The sequence below is a fragment of the Triticum aestivum genome, chromosome 7D (assembly GCF_018294505.1).
Source record: "Triticum aestivum cultivar Chinese Spring chromosome 7D, IWGSC CS RefSeq v2.1, whole genome shotgun sequence".
NCBI lineage: Eukaryota > Viridiplantae > Streptophyta > Magnoliopsida > Poales > Poaceae > Triticum > Triticum aestivum.
In genome coordinates, this window is record NC_057814.1 from 139,846,700 (window position 1) to 139,861,494 (window position 14,795).

Below are 14,795 nucleotides of genomic sequence, written 5' to 3' on the forward strand. Positions count from 1 at the left end.
CAGGAAATGAATGACTTTAGTAGCATGGAGGTAGTTATGCCAGTTTTGTTATCGCACTGAACAAATTTCTTGTTTCGAAACGTATACTAAATTACTAATACAAATATTCATTTTTGTAATATATAACATGTCATGTAAGCTATGTAAGATGGAATTTTTACCAGGCCTCTCAAGTCGGTGCCCATGTGAGCTCCAACCTATGAAGAGAACCTAGAGCCACGAAATTAGTTCGCAAAACAAGCATGAAACTTTTGTTGCTCCTTAGAACACCAATACTCTAAAAGTGCTTGATAAGAAAATTCAGTGACTCGTGCCACTATCTAAAAGCATATTAGTCAAGCCTCAGTGGAGTAATGGACAGCTAAAACGAAGTTGGAATGGGAGTGGTCCATTAGCTAAAAACTAATGGCAAAGCTTCAAAGAAGTAGTAGTGACTAGTCAGTGATGTAAATATTAGTCAAAACAAGAACACTATAAGCAGATACATGAGAGAAAAGAGGCAGCTAATCTCTAGCTCAAGTGCTACAATAAGTAAACAACGACCAATCTGTAAAAGAGTTAGTGTTCACGTGGACTACAGTGCATGGTAATATAAGTCAAGATGTTATTTACAAAGGTAAAGACATATTTTGACACAAAGATAACACTAGTTTCTTTTAATTAATATAATTATGTTGGTGATTAGTTTCTTCAGAGTAAGTCAAGTCTTTTGTATAGGGACTTAATGTAGTTATCCGTAATTAATCAGTGAATTAACTGAAAGACACAAACTAAAGCCTCAGAGTCTCTACAATCATGCCAGAGACTAGGCCCTCACAACGGCTAGATAGGGATGAGTGTCCATCCTCGGTGGCAAGATCTTTACGAATTCTTGCACATGACATTCGACGTGCAATTGTATCAAAGGCATGTGAACCACAAGGATGATAGATGAGAAAAAATGATTCCTCCATAAAGGCGAAGATAGCAAATCAAAATCGACTATAGTAGTTGTATTTTCTGAAATTGAAGCGTGCATCCAATCAAGCTAATAAATGCAGTGCACTCATTTCATGGGAATATTGTCCAACATATAAGCATATGCCCATTCGAAGTCTCTCGGTCCTAGTGATGCTAATCTAGGACGGCGAATGCAGACCCTCCATATACCCAGAGAGTGTTGTGTAAGCTTGGGAGGCATCGGGAATCATTTTATAGCGAGGCAGCCAGCATCTGCAATGTACTTTGCCCACTCAACGTTATTAACTGGGTCCAGACGAGCACCATATCCAAACGCGCCATGGCAGACAGAGCGACCGCGTACCAAATTGAGAGAGCCGACTCCAGAATGGTAGCGGTGCCATACCATCCACCTTGTTCATGATGTAAATGTTTGATTACCTAGGTGTTGAATGTCCAAACAGCGTGGCATACGGGAGTTGAGCAGGAGGTTCATGAGTAGCATTGTTAGCATGTCTCTCGTTTGTCATCAATTGCAAGAGAATTGTCAACAGCTAGTCCATGTTAGGATAATCGTAAGTCGAACGGGCACAAAAGTAAATACTAGGAAATCACTCTATGGAGTGGCATATACATATGCTCAATATAACCTTGGGTGTATTCTTTTTGCTTCCATGTCGGAGATTCCACTAAAATCTGCTATAATCATGGATCCTAAAACTTCATACAAAACTGGGACGTGGACTAATTCGTTGAACTAGCGAGACTTCGCCCAGGGTATGCTACATGTGCAAAACAAACAACCTGAGTAATACATAGAGCTGGAACGAGAGCTAACTCCAATAGGAACACAAGAGGTTTCTGACAAACAAAGCAAGTAAACTTTCAGTTTCAAACTAGACATGGATCAGCCAGCCGCTGATCATACAATGAAGACTGTTTTTACACACCACAGGCCTCACAAATTTATATATGCATACACAAATATATGATCTATAAAATGCAGATGTGGTAGTTAACTTCAAAAGATTATTTTTAAATATTTACTGAGATGGTACAGACCATAATTATCATGTTTTGGCAAATTAGGACTGAAGTATCCCCGACCTCATATCTCTACAATAAAGACGAAGATAGCATAACATAACTCACTAGAAGAGAGTACCACATGAGCTAAAACTGAAAAGAAGGGTACGTTAATATAAGTAAATAAACGCAACGCAACGACACACCTTCACAGCAACAACGCCCAACAAACAAACATGCACACGTTTCAAGCCTCTTAGCTCCAGTTACTCCAGTTCAAGCCTCTTAGCTCCAGTTACTCCAGCAATGATGCACGGAGCTCGTTCATATATTCAAAGAGTGGGGATCGACGTTTTATGTAAATGAGTTGTGTATGCTTGAAAGGCACCAGGAAACGTTTTACTGCAATTTCGCTCTCAATCGGAACCATTTTACGCAGCTGGGTAGCCCGCCCACATGTACGAGTAATTTAGTCCATTCGCAATCATGGTACGATCAACGTTGCATCAGAATGATGCCTTGGAATCCATATTGCTAGCGGTCCTGTCACAACTTTGATCTTTGGGAGCGTAATCTGCAAGGGAGGATAGATTAGGATCAACACAGGAGTACTTGAGAGCAGTGGAAGGGCAGATGCAGGCCCTAGGTGCAGATGTGTGTGAGGGGCAGGGGCTGAGGGCAGGGAAAGAGGGAGCATCCTCTAATTCTTTGCTTGATCCAATCTCATGGTCGCTCTCTCATTGTATAGAGAATCTTTTACAAAACTGACTCTTGACTCCATTTCTAACAAGAACTGGCCTATGGCCTATTTAACACGGACTAACATGTAGCTTTCGTCTCAATAGCAATTATACCTAAACAAGGTTGCAGTAGGAACTCCCCCATCAGTAGGAATTCTACTTGATGAAACGTTCCATCTTCAGCGGCTCCATCTTGTATTGGTGTTACCTCTGAACTAGGCTGCAGAGGCACCTAGCAGCGCCACAATGATTAGATGTCTGCCCCCACAAAACAGATCCACACTAGAAGAGTGTGTGTTAATGTCATTCCGCATATTTTCTTCAATGGGGTGAATTAGTCGATTCTATTGACAAAACCAAAGAAGTTTTTTAGTTTAATTTCTAGTCCTAAAAATGATAGAAAATGTTTCATACCCAATTCCAACTGGTAGCTATTCTTATCTGGGCCTACAACATGCTAATCAAACAGATGTCACGTGGATGAATGATCCATCATGGCATCTACTGAGTAATGCTATACCCAGCCTACCACCCGATGAGTGACCTTAATAGTGTACAGAAACACACATGAGGGACATTTTGCAAACAAAGATAAAAAGAACATCCATATTGAATATCTATATTAATTTCTATACCATACACCCATGGTCTTCGTCTTTTGAACATGACATGCATATATACAAATATACTGTCAGCACTGAAGCAAACCATACTACTGATTGCCTCATTTTCCCTTACCAAATCCTGTTAGTCATTACAACCAGCCAACAGCTAAATGGACCTATGTCACATTCATTTCTTCTGGATATACAACTTTATTCAGGGCAAGCATTTTAATTAACAACAAATGAGTACACATACCATCATGCTCAAGCCCAAGCTGCTCCAGCATATTTACAAACAACCTAAAATCAATGAGTAATGTATCAAAGTTTCCAAAAACAGAAACATATTTCTTCTACCCTACATTTTGCTATTTCGAAAAAACTTACTATTTTGTATGCCTATTTTAGCCAAGAAATATAAGCCAAAATCAGGACATGGATGACTTTAGTAGCATGGAGGGAGTTATCTCAGTTTTGTGATGGCACTGAACATATTCTTGTTTTGGAACGTATGCTAATACAAATAACTATTTTTGTAATATATACCATGTCCTGTAAGCTTTGTACGACATAATTTTTACCGGGGCTCTGAAGTCGGTGCCCATGTGAGCCCCAGCCCACGAAGAGCACGTAGAGCCACCAAATCAGTTTGTAAACAGCCAGGAAAATTTTGTTGCTCCTTAGAACACCAATGTTATTCTAAAAGTGCTTCATAAGAAAACCTTCTCTGTAGTGACTCTTGCCACTATCTAAAAGCCCATTAGTCAAGCCTTAATGGTGTAATGGACAGATAAAGCAACAGTTGGAATTGGAGTGATCCATTAGCTGAAAACAAATGACAACACCTCAAAGAAGCAGCAGTGACTAGTTGGTGATGTAAACTTCAGTCCAAACAAAAACACTATGAGCAGATACGTGAGAGAAAAGAGGCAGCTAATCTTTCAATACTCCGGTGACCAATCTGTAAAAGAAATTCCAACTAAAGCATAACCTTGAGTCGTGTGGCAGGGATAAGTACTGGCGAGCAGGCATGAGCAATAAGGCAATAAGACAATCTAGTTCCTTCGTACCACATATCCAAAATTTGAACATGGATTGTAATTGATTCCTAAAAAAAACATGAATTGTTTTGTAGCAATCAGATAACTAGTTGTTAAATTGCTGAGACTAAGAACTAAGAGTGTTTGCACAATGGACAGTAACTAATGGGTAGGATCTGCATTGTTACCATCTGAACATGTACTACACTGAAGGATACAACAAGTCTTCAATATCTTAAAATGCCAAAGTTGGACTTGGGAGGCAACCTCCCCGGCACAAGCTGCTTCATACATATCAGCGAGCTCAGAGACACTGTCCTTCTGAAAATCAATGAACTTTGATTTCTTAGTCTCCTCAGAACGAGCAATTAATGAGTAAAACTGAAGTTGCAACAATCCATCTATTGGCAGGACCTTTCATGATACCGGGAACCAGACACTTCTTCATGCAGTACATGGACTGTACAGACTTTTTATCAATTCACAGTGCACTCTGACTCCGAACCGATCTCACCGATCAAAAAATCAGTCTTGGGGTGACAAAACTCCTCGGATAATCTCAAAATGAACGGATTCTCGCACACCACAGTTTCAGTGTTATAGCCAAGCACTTCCTTTTGGTGCTTTCCCACGACATGCAGAGGCATACTCATCAACTAGGCCTGGAACACTATCCTTATAAGGATCCACAAAATTCTGCACAAAGTTCTTCTCAGCCAGCGATGCCATGCTATAATAGTCCAATTCCACGTCCAGTAATCCCTTCTGCCTGAGAAGCTTAAGCAGGGAGTACCGGGGCAACAATCGCCTCTCAACGCTATACATGATCAGCGCTGGCCTTCGAGCAATGTACGAAGCCTGCAGACCGACATCCTTCATTAAGAACCCCACAGATCGCTGGATCTTTTTATCAGATAAAGCCAGGACAAGTGCCGCCTTCTTGGCGATCTTCACCAAATCATCCTGTGAAAACCACAGCGCATGTAAAAATTGTATTTTCCTGGCGAGAACGTCCTTGCTCTTGAAGGCGAGTGCAGCGAGTGCACGGCGGAACATCCATGAGCATCGCTGCACGCCTAACTCCTCGACCCGCGCCACGGCGTCCACGAGAAACTTGGGTTTCACGGTGAACAACCGACAGGAGTACAAGCTTAAACCTGCAATATCACGAGCACTTATCCCACATTCTTGGAGGATGGTCAGGCTCGGCTTGATCACCTTCTCGAGGCTGGCACTGAGGAGCTCGCGGTTTGACTTTGCGAGAAAGAGCAGCTTGGGGTAGGAGTCGAAGATCCGGACCCAGAACAGGAGGTTGCCGCGGAGAGCGCCCGTGCGGCGGATCGAGAGGATGGCCACGATCTGCGAAGGCGAGAAGCCGAGTTCGCTAAGCTCGGCGAAGCGGGGGGCGAGGACCATCCCCACGCTGGCGTACAGGAGGGACGGGTCGGCGACCACGGCGGCGGCGATGTCGGAGCGGGGGACGCCGCGGCCCAAGAGAAAGGCCACCGTGGCCTCGGGCTTGGAGAGGGAGGTGAGGTTGGAGAGCCTTCTGGAGGCCTTGAGGGCTTGTGCTCGGGTGAGGCCGCAGTCGGCGACGAGGAAGTCCTTGGCGGAGAAAGGTTTGGGGGAGATGGATGCGGTGGTGGAGAGGAGGCAGTGGAGGGGAACGAGGTGGGAGGCGGGGAGATGGGATGGTGGGTAGCGGAGGAGGAGAGGAAGGACGCGCGTTCGGAGGTGGTGGATCATGGCGTGGCGGCGGCGCCGGCGGCGGTCAGCGGAAACGTACGCGGCGGCAGGGCAGCGGAACGTGGGTACAAAATTTTTTTTTTTGAGGGAAGGGTACAATTGTACACATGCTATGGATCAAAGGCCGGCCCATATCTGTACTGGGGTAGATATCCACTTATCCAGTGCTCTGGCATGCTCCAAATTTTCAAAAATCACATGTAAGTGTTTCAAAATTCCCCTAAAAAACCTTCAAAAAAATTCCCCTAAAAACATGTAACGAGTGTTCAGAAACTCCGAAAACATTTGTGGATGTTGACATCACATTTTGATTTTTGATTTGAAATTTTTGGGGATTGTACATACAACTAGTGTATTTCGAATTTTGATTTGAAACTTTTAGGAATTGTACACTCATGTGATGTGCACATCCACAATTGTTTTCAGAATTTTTTGAAACGTATAAATGTGCATTTTGAAAACTGGTAGCATGGGAGCACCAAAGAGATGGGAGCACCTGATATTCTCCCATCTATACTGGATCTATGTATACAGGCCTGATCTCTGGGCTGCATGTCCTAAGAGCATCTCCAGCCGTTGGCCCCCAGGGGGGCGCCTAAAATCGCCGCCTGGGGTGAGCCGGCGCAAAAAATCGGCCTAGGGGTGAGCCGGCGCAAAATATCGGCCTGGGGGCGAGTTGGTCCCCAGCCGCCGGCCCCAGGGCCGCCCCCAGGCGCGTTCAAAAAAGAAAAATATATAGCAAATTCCGGCAAAGTTCGGCGCAGTTCGGCTAAACACGACTAAATTTCGGCAAACTTGGCCATATATTAGACATGTTCGTGGATTTTCATTACATAGCAAATATATATACAATCTAAAAAAGAAACTGGCTGAACGCCGAGTAGTCGCCGTCGTCGCCGCCATCCTCACCGCCGTCGTCATCGTCGGCCTTCTCCTCCTTGACGCGGGCGTCCCTGCTGGACCCCTGCCCGGCCTCGCCATGGCGGCTGGTGGCGGCGGGGGCGCGTCGTCGTCGTCGCTGTCGTCGATGACGACGACTCCTCCTTCGTCGCGGCCCCGGCGGCGCACTGGCGCTCCCTCGCCATCTTCAGGGAGTCCTGGCGTGCCCATTCCAGGGCCGCGTCGTCGAGCTCCACGTCGCCGTGCTCCGTCTTCACGGCGGGAAGTCCCGGCTCCGTCTTCGCCGGCGCGAGCCCTGGCTCCGTCTTTGGCTTGACGAAGCGCGGTGGAGGAGCCGACGAGGAGGCGCGCCGACCGCCCTCGTTGATGACGATGCCGGCGCTGCGAGTGTGCCGGCCGAGCGGCGTCTCCGCCGCGGGCTCGGCCTTGACGCCGAGCAGCGCCGGAGAGTCGGAGGAGTGGGAAGAAGAGCGCGAGGAGGAAGAAGAGGAGGAGCCGAACCTCCTTGGCATTCATTGCCCGTCGCGTCGGCAGTGGGCCGGGGCGGCCACCCTCGCCGGGGGGTATGCCAACGGCGGGTTGTTGCCGCCCTCGAGGTGCGTCAGCACGCCCTCGAGTGTGCGGCCGGGGACGCCTCACCACAGGTGGCGCCCCTTGCTGTTCTTCAGGCCGCCCACCACCGGCGCCCCGTTGGTGGACGCCAGCCTCTGCTGCTGGCGGCGCTCGAAGTACGCCGCCCACGCCGCGTGGTTGTCGGCGGCGTACTGGGGGAGGGCGAGCTGGTCGTCGGTGAGGGAGGCGCGCACGACCTCTACCACGCCGGCGAAGTAGGAGGGGCGCGCCACGGTGTCGGGCAACGGGGGAATGGGCACTCCCCCGTTGCCGACCCTCCACCCCGTCGGCCTGGCGCGCATGTCCGACGGCGCCGAGATGTTGGCCTCGAACAGGAGCCACGACTCCTGTTCGCGGAGCGAGTGGCGGGCGAAGCCGTTGGCCGCCGCCTCGTCTCCGGGGAAACGTTCGGCCATCGGGAGAGGGAGAGGGAGAGGGAGGGCTCGGCGGCGGCGCATGGCGCATGGGAGAGAGGGAGAGGGAGGGCTCGGCGGCGGCACTCGGGAGAGGTAGGGCTGGTGTGGCCAGAGGCGAGGGATGCCACCGGCTTATATAGCCGCGCCCATGTGTACGCATGCGAGGGAGGGGAGGCGTCAGCGCGCCGCCCCGTGACGCGCCGCCGTGAGGAATCAATGGCAAGGCTGACTGGCGGCAGCCTTGCCATTGATTCCCCGCGGGAAACCGAGGCGTTGGGGGAAGACGAGGCGCGGTGTCGCTGACGCGGCTGGCCCGCGGCTCTTTCACGCCAAAACCGCTCGCCCTGGCACCCCCGGGCGCCCCCCAGCGCGCCGGGTTCGGCCTAGGTCCGCCGGCAGTGATTTCGGCCCAGGCCGGCGAAAATCGGGCTCCTGGGGCGCGACTGGGCTGTTTTTTCGGTGCCGGCGCGAAAAAATCGTCTGCGGAGGCCTTTCTGAGGGCACGGCTGGAGATGCTCTATGATCAGTTGACTTTTCTCAATATTCATGAGGTTAGAAGTAGCAATTTTAAATATCATTATTTTGCTAAGCATGCTTTAACATTAGATGTTGGCTGCCACATTTGGTTGGGGGTGCCACATGATCTTGTAATGATGCCTATGAACATTGCTCAACAATAAAGTGTGCCAAAGTTTCCACAAAAATTGACTTTTCTCAAAAGGGAAAAATGGTCGGTCGACTTGGCACTATAGCTACCCGCAAAAAAAGACTTAGCACTATAGCAGTGAAATACTTTACCTCCCCATGATTCTCGAAAGAAATTGAATTTTGCCGTGGAGTTTAACAATGGTTGCCAACTAAAGAACCAGCTTATATTTCTTAGAGACTTTTATTTGAATCGGTGTTCAAAGCTAAAACAATTTTGTAGTGTTTGTGAAATAGTGTTTTCCACAATATAAGCCTTGAAATGTGGACATATATCGAAACATTTTCATTTTGCTCACGCAAGTTGCACATATAATTGAAATGAGACTAAAAAACTATTTATACACTCCTACATGAACCAAACTTGGATGATACAATTGTACACCCAATCCTACGCCTTAGATAAGATAGATGACTTTAGACAAAGTCCATTATCCCAGGAACTTTTGGAGAATCAATACGAAGTATTTTCTCATAGTCAAAAACGTTGTTGAAAATGCCACAAAGAGGCGGATGTGGTGTCTCTTTAGAGTTGTAAGCAGGGTGCAACATGGTGGTGGTTAAATCAAATTGTTTAAAAGTCATAACAACAATGAATGATGTTGGACGTTCGGCTGGTGTGGCGGCAACAATCTTAGATGACTACTATCATCTATCATGTGGTTTCCTCATATTTTGAGCATTGTCCTACAGTCCTAGGGAGGCCAACTGTGCAGCTTATGAATTTTCAAAAATGGTTACAAGTTCTATTTGAGCGGGGGATTGCATAAAGCTCCTAGGGTTATACCCCCCCTCTTTAACAATGATGTAATGATTATCACCAATGAAAAAAAAGAGGATTGAGATGTCAAAAGGGCGATTAATGATTGGAAGGCGGTTTAAATCAAAGACCCAGAACAAAATTTCTCAACATACAAAACTGAAAACATATTTAATTTTCTTACGTCAGTACTTCATTTGTCGCATCATGTATCTTCCTCAAATATGTTACCTACATTTCCAAGTACGAGCAAGACATATATGCAAATGATTGGAATAGAAATACATTTAGTTGAGTTCTACATTTAACTCCAATGTCACATGCATCTGCTCTTGAGTATGCATGAGCTACCAATAGACCCTGCTTGGCCACTCCCATTTCTTAGGTCTATTTGATTCAAATGATTCTTATAGGAATATTGAAAGGTCAAAACCAATACAGATATTTTCAACATGGATGGTTTGGTTTGTCGCATCAAATTCTATAAAAAAAACTAAGGATTTGTTTACACTATGTAAATGCTTGGTCTGAGGTTAAATTTTACTTACCATTGTTTGCGCTAAGCCAAAAATTGGCTAGTAATTGTTTGGTTACCAAATTGCCCAGTCTCTCAATATAATTTGCCCGCTTTTGGGAAGTTTTGACATTTCCAACTATCAATATGCCAAAAAATGGCTACCCAATTTTGGTAGAAAATCAGGCATACCCTATACTCAAAGGAGTTTGTCCATTCTCTCAAAACTTTTAGGAAATGCCTTTGTTTTTCATGTTATGCAAACAAACAAAATCTTGTAGGGTTTTTGGTTTATATGAGTATGACATTGTGATCATGAGTTTTTTTTCTCATTCGTGCACTTTTTTGGAATTATGTGAATCGGAGAGGCCTTGAAATGAAATACTAGGTAATTCAAGTTGCCCGGAAAAGTATATTCCCATATCAATGATGTAAACTTAAGGTGCATACAATCACACGTAAATGTGGTAAAATGTTACCTCAAAATCATATGATTGCATATTTTAGGAAATGGAATTCCAGAGCTACAATGACATATACTCTCTCCATTTGGAAAAAAAGTGGTGTGGTTTTAGTTCAAATTTGAACTAAAACAACACCACTTATTTTCGAACAGAGGGAGTATTTGGTTATTGTGGGAATATATGACTAACATTGGCTACAACCATAGTATTAGTGCCCCTATCGTTACATATACCCCAAATTTCAAGAACTATACAAAACATACCCAATAAAGCCATAAAGGGGTACAATGGAATTAACACATGAACAAAAAAATAGATCAACTAAAGACAAAAGGATCGTTTCCATAGTTCAAACCAATGATGCATAGTTGTTGTAAATCATAGACTCCTTTGATGTTCATACTCACATAGGTGTTTGGGCTCCCAAATTGTTTTTTCTCATTTGATACAATTATTTCCAGTCAATCTGTAAGTCCTAAATGTCCATTTTGTAGTACAAACACAACAATTACCTATACTTTCTAGATTGTGGATTAAAAATATGCACCGTCTAATTTGACCACATAATCAACGACCATCCTTTTTGAAGGGTAAGGAAGCATAAAAAAAATCCTACGAACACCGAAGATCTAATCTAGGACATGCAAGGCAACAAGAGGGGAGTGTGTATACATACCCTTGTAGACCGAAAGCGGAAGCGTATATAATGTGGTTGATGTATTCGTACTCTTCACGATCCAATCATGATCCAATCCGATCTAGTGCCGAACGGACGACACCTCCGAGATTAGCACACGTTCAGATCGATGGCGTTCGCTCCTTGATCCAGCAAGCAAGGGAGAGGAGGCAGATGAGATCGGAACCAGCACGGCGGTATGGTGGTGGTGGCAGCGAAATTCCGGCACGGCTTCATCAAGCACGTACCGGAGAAACGTGGGAGGAGTTGGGAGAGGCAATGGGCAAGGGTGAAGGGTTGGCTGCCCCGATGCGCCTCCCCCCTCTATATATAAGCTAGGGGAAGGGGAGGGCGTCCAAAACCCTCCTAGGGCTGGCCACATGTGAGAAATCCCTTTAAACTTGGAGATAACATCTTATCTCTAGATTCAACCCTTTAAATTTAGAGATAAGACCGTATCTCTAGATTTAAACGACATACGCCTTCAGGAATGGTGCAGCAGCCCATGTGGGCTGTAGCCCCACCCCTCGGTCCATGTGGGCCCTTCCCGGGTCATTGGGCCTCACGGTGGAACCCCGGGAACCTTCTAGAACCTTCCCGGTACTCTACCGAAAATTCCCGAACTTTTTCGGAACCCTGAATATGACTTCCCATATATAAATCTTTACCTCCAGACCATTCCAGAGCTCCTCAAGATGTCCTGGATCACATATGAGACTCTGAACTACTTTCAGACTTTCCACTATTAATATCTCAACATTACCCTAGCGCTACCGAACATTAAGTGTGTGACCCTACGGGTTCGGGAGTCATATAAACATGACTGAGACACCTCTCGCGTCAATAACCAATAGCGGGACCTAGATGCCCATATAGATTCCTACGTATTCCTATGTATTCCACAAAGATCTTTATCGGTTGAACCACGATGTCGAGGATTCAAATAACCCCGTATGCAATTCCCTTTGTCCGGTGATATATTACTTGCTCGAGATTCGATCATCGGTATCTCCATACCTAGTTCAATCTCGTTACCGGCAAGTCTCTTTACTCGTTCCGTAATACAAGATCCTGTGACTAAACTCATGAGTCACATGAAGCTTCTTGTGATTTTGTATTACCGAGAGAGCCTAGAGATATCTCTCTGTCACACAAAGCTACAAATCCCAATCTTGATCCATGCAACCCAACAGACACCTTTGGAGATACCTGTAGAGCAATTTATGATCACCCAGTTACGAAGTGACGTTTGATAGCACACAAAGTATTCCCCAGGTATTCGGGAGTGGCATGATCTCATGCCTGAGGAACGGATACTTGACATGAAGAAAGCTATAGCAAATAACTAAGCGATACGATCTGTTGCTAAGCTTATAGTTGGGTCTGTCCATCACATCATTCTCCTAATGATGTGATCCCATTATAAAATGACAACTCTTGTCTATGGTTAGTAAACATTAACCATCTTTGATCAACGAGCTAGTCCAGTAGAGGCCTACTAGGGACACATTGTTGTTTATGTATTCACACATGTATATAAGTTTTCGGTCAATACAATTCTAGCATGAATAATAAACATTTATCATGAACAAGGAAATATGATAGTAACCAATTTATTATTGCCTCTAGGGAATATTTCCAACACTTTTGTAATCCACTCATTTTTATTAGGTTCTTCTTGGAATCAGAATCATTGTCATGGGCATGGGCCCAACCCCGAGCTCAAGCAATGGACAGATTAGTGGTCATGCCAATGGTAGCATGCAATACCACAACACAACAATGTCATATAATCAAATAAAGAGATTAGATCTTATTTAAGGTGTTAAATACAGAGATAGAAATAGTTAGAAAACTAGAGATAGCTAGGGACAGGTCTAGTTTCTTACAATTCAAGAATATTTCTTGTATGTTAGGACTAGTTTCTTAGGGATCAATTCAAAAGTATTTTCAATAAAATAGTCACCATGCATTGATTTATAATTAAGCAACGAGTTGGTCAGAAGACACAAACTAAAGCATGGGAGCCTCTTTGAATCACGCTTATGATCAACCTACGGCTAGATGTGATTAAGCATCATATCCCTGGTCTTTGGATCTTATCAACTTTAGATATGACAATCCTCATGTAGGTGAAGTCGTATCAAAGGCATGTGAGCCTATGACACAAAATTTCTTTCACAATAATAGGCAAAGATGGCAAATCAAATCTGGCTACAAGAGAGTACTACATGTGTTGAAATTTAATAAGCGTGCATCCACGCAAGCCAATACATGCAATGCAATGTACTATCTTCACTTCATGCAATAATGCGCAACACAAAAACATGTGTCCATCCAAGCCTCTCAGTTCCACATACTCTAGTGATGTGGAACAGAGACCAGAGAGTAGATACATAACTTGCTAGGCTTGAAAGGAATCAAGAATCATTTTATTACTTGAGCACTTCTAGGGATGTCATCACCTAGTCCCATCAGGCTAGGCGTCATATCCATACTCACTACCCGGATTTTCTTGCCTTACATCAAATTGATTTCAAAGGACTCCAGAATGCTAGTCGTGTCCATGGAATCCACACCCATTTTGATCACCAAAGTTTTCCTTGATGTTGCCATCCCTACGACCGATGAGCTAAGTTCCTCGTGGTGTGATCATGGTACTGTCACTACAGTAGGCATCACTGTTGTACCATAATTTAGATGGCCTCGTCTTGACATAATAGAGTTGAGAAGGAGATTCATTAGTAACTTTGTTAGATCATTTATTATTGATAATCAAATGTAAGAGAATGCCTATCATTAACAACAACTTAAAATTCTAGATTTGTTAAGCTGATAGGCATAAATCTCGAGAGAACATTCTATGAAGTGGCATATGCACAAATATACTCCTAGATCTTTTTAGTGGTTTCAGTATATGATACGTCTCCAACGTATCTATAATTTATGAAGTATTCATGCTGTTATTTTATCATTCTTGGATTTTACAATCATTTAATAGCAACTTTATATCATTTTTTGGGACTAACCTATTGACCCAGTGCCCAGTGCCAGTTGTTGTTTTTTGCTTGTTTTTTACATCGCGGGAAATCATTATCAAACGGAATCCAAACACCGCGAAACTTTTTGTGCATTTTTTATGGGCCAGAAGACTCCCGATGGGCCAGATCAGCACCTGGGGGGTGCCCCGAGGGGGGCACAACCCACCAGGGCGCGCCAGGCCCCCCTGGCACGCCCAGGTGGGTTATTCCCACCTCGGTGGCCTCCCGCACCCCCTCTTGCACTATAAATTCCCAAATATTCTGAAACCCTCTGGGGTTAACCTAGATCAGAAGTTCCGCCGCCGCAAGCCTCTGTAGCCACCAAAAACCAATCTAGACCCGTTCCGGCACCCTGGCGGAGGGGGGAATCATCTCCGGTGGCCATCTTCATCATCCCAGCGGCCACCACGATGAGGAGGGAGTAGTCCACCCTCGGGGCTGAGGCTTTGTACCAGTAGCTATGTGATAAATCTCTCTCTCTCTCTCTCTCTCTCTCGTGATCTATGTCATGGGCTTTGTTAATATAGTCGGATCATATGATGTTTCTCCCCTCTATACTCTTGTTGTGATGAATTGAATCTTTACCCTTTGAAGTTTTGTCATGCCGGATT

General features: G+C 45.0%; 1 protein-coding gene across 3 annotated transcripts; it reads right to left on the reverse strand.

Moving 5' to 3' along the window:
• Positions 1 to 1,935: 1,935 nt before the first annotated feature.
• Positions 1,936 to 6,195, reverse strand: LOC123169237 (uncharacterized). Of its 3 annotated transcripts, XM_044587077.1 has the most exons (3): positions 4,765 to 6,195; positions 4,539 to 4,671; positions 1,936 to 4,418 (listed from the first exon to the last, which is right to left on the reverse strand). In XM_044587077.1, exon 1 carries the CDS (start codon positions 6,094 to 6,096, stop codon positions 4,948 to 4,950), a length of 1,149 nt encoding a protein of 382 aa, XP_044443012.1. In that variant the 5' UTR covers positions 6,097 to 6,195; the 3' UTR covers positions 1,936 to 4,418; positions 4,539 to 4,671; positions 4,765 to 4,947. The 3 variants fall into 3 exon arrangements, with proteins under 3 accessions (XP_044443012.1, XP_044443011.1, XP_044443010.1); XM_044587076.1 differs by having other exon boundaries at positions 1,936 to 4,671; XM_044587075.1 differs by having other exon boundaries at positions 1,939 to 4,418; positions 4,539 to 6,195.
• Positions 6,196 to 14,795: the final 8,600 nt, after the last annotated feature.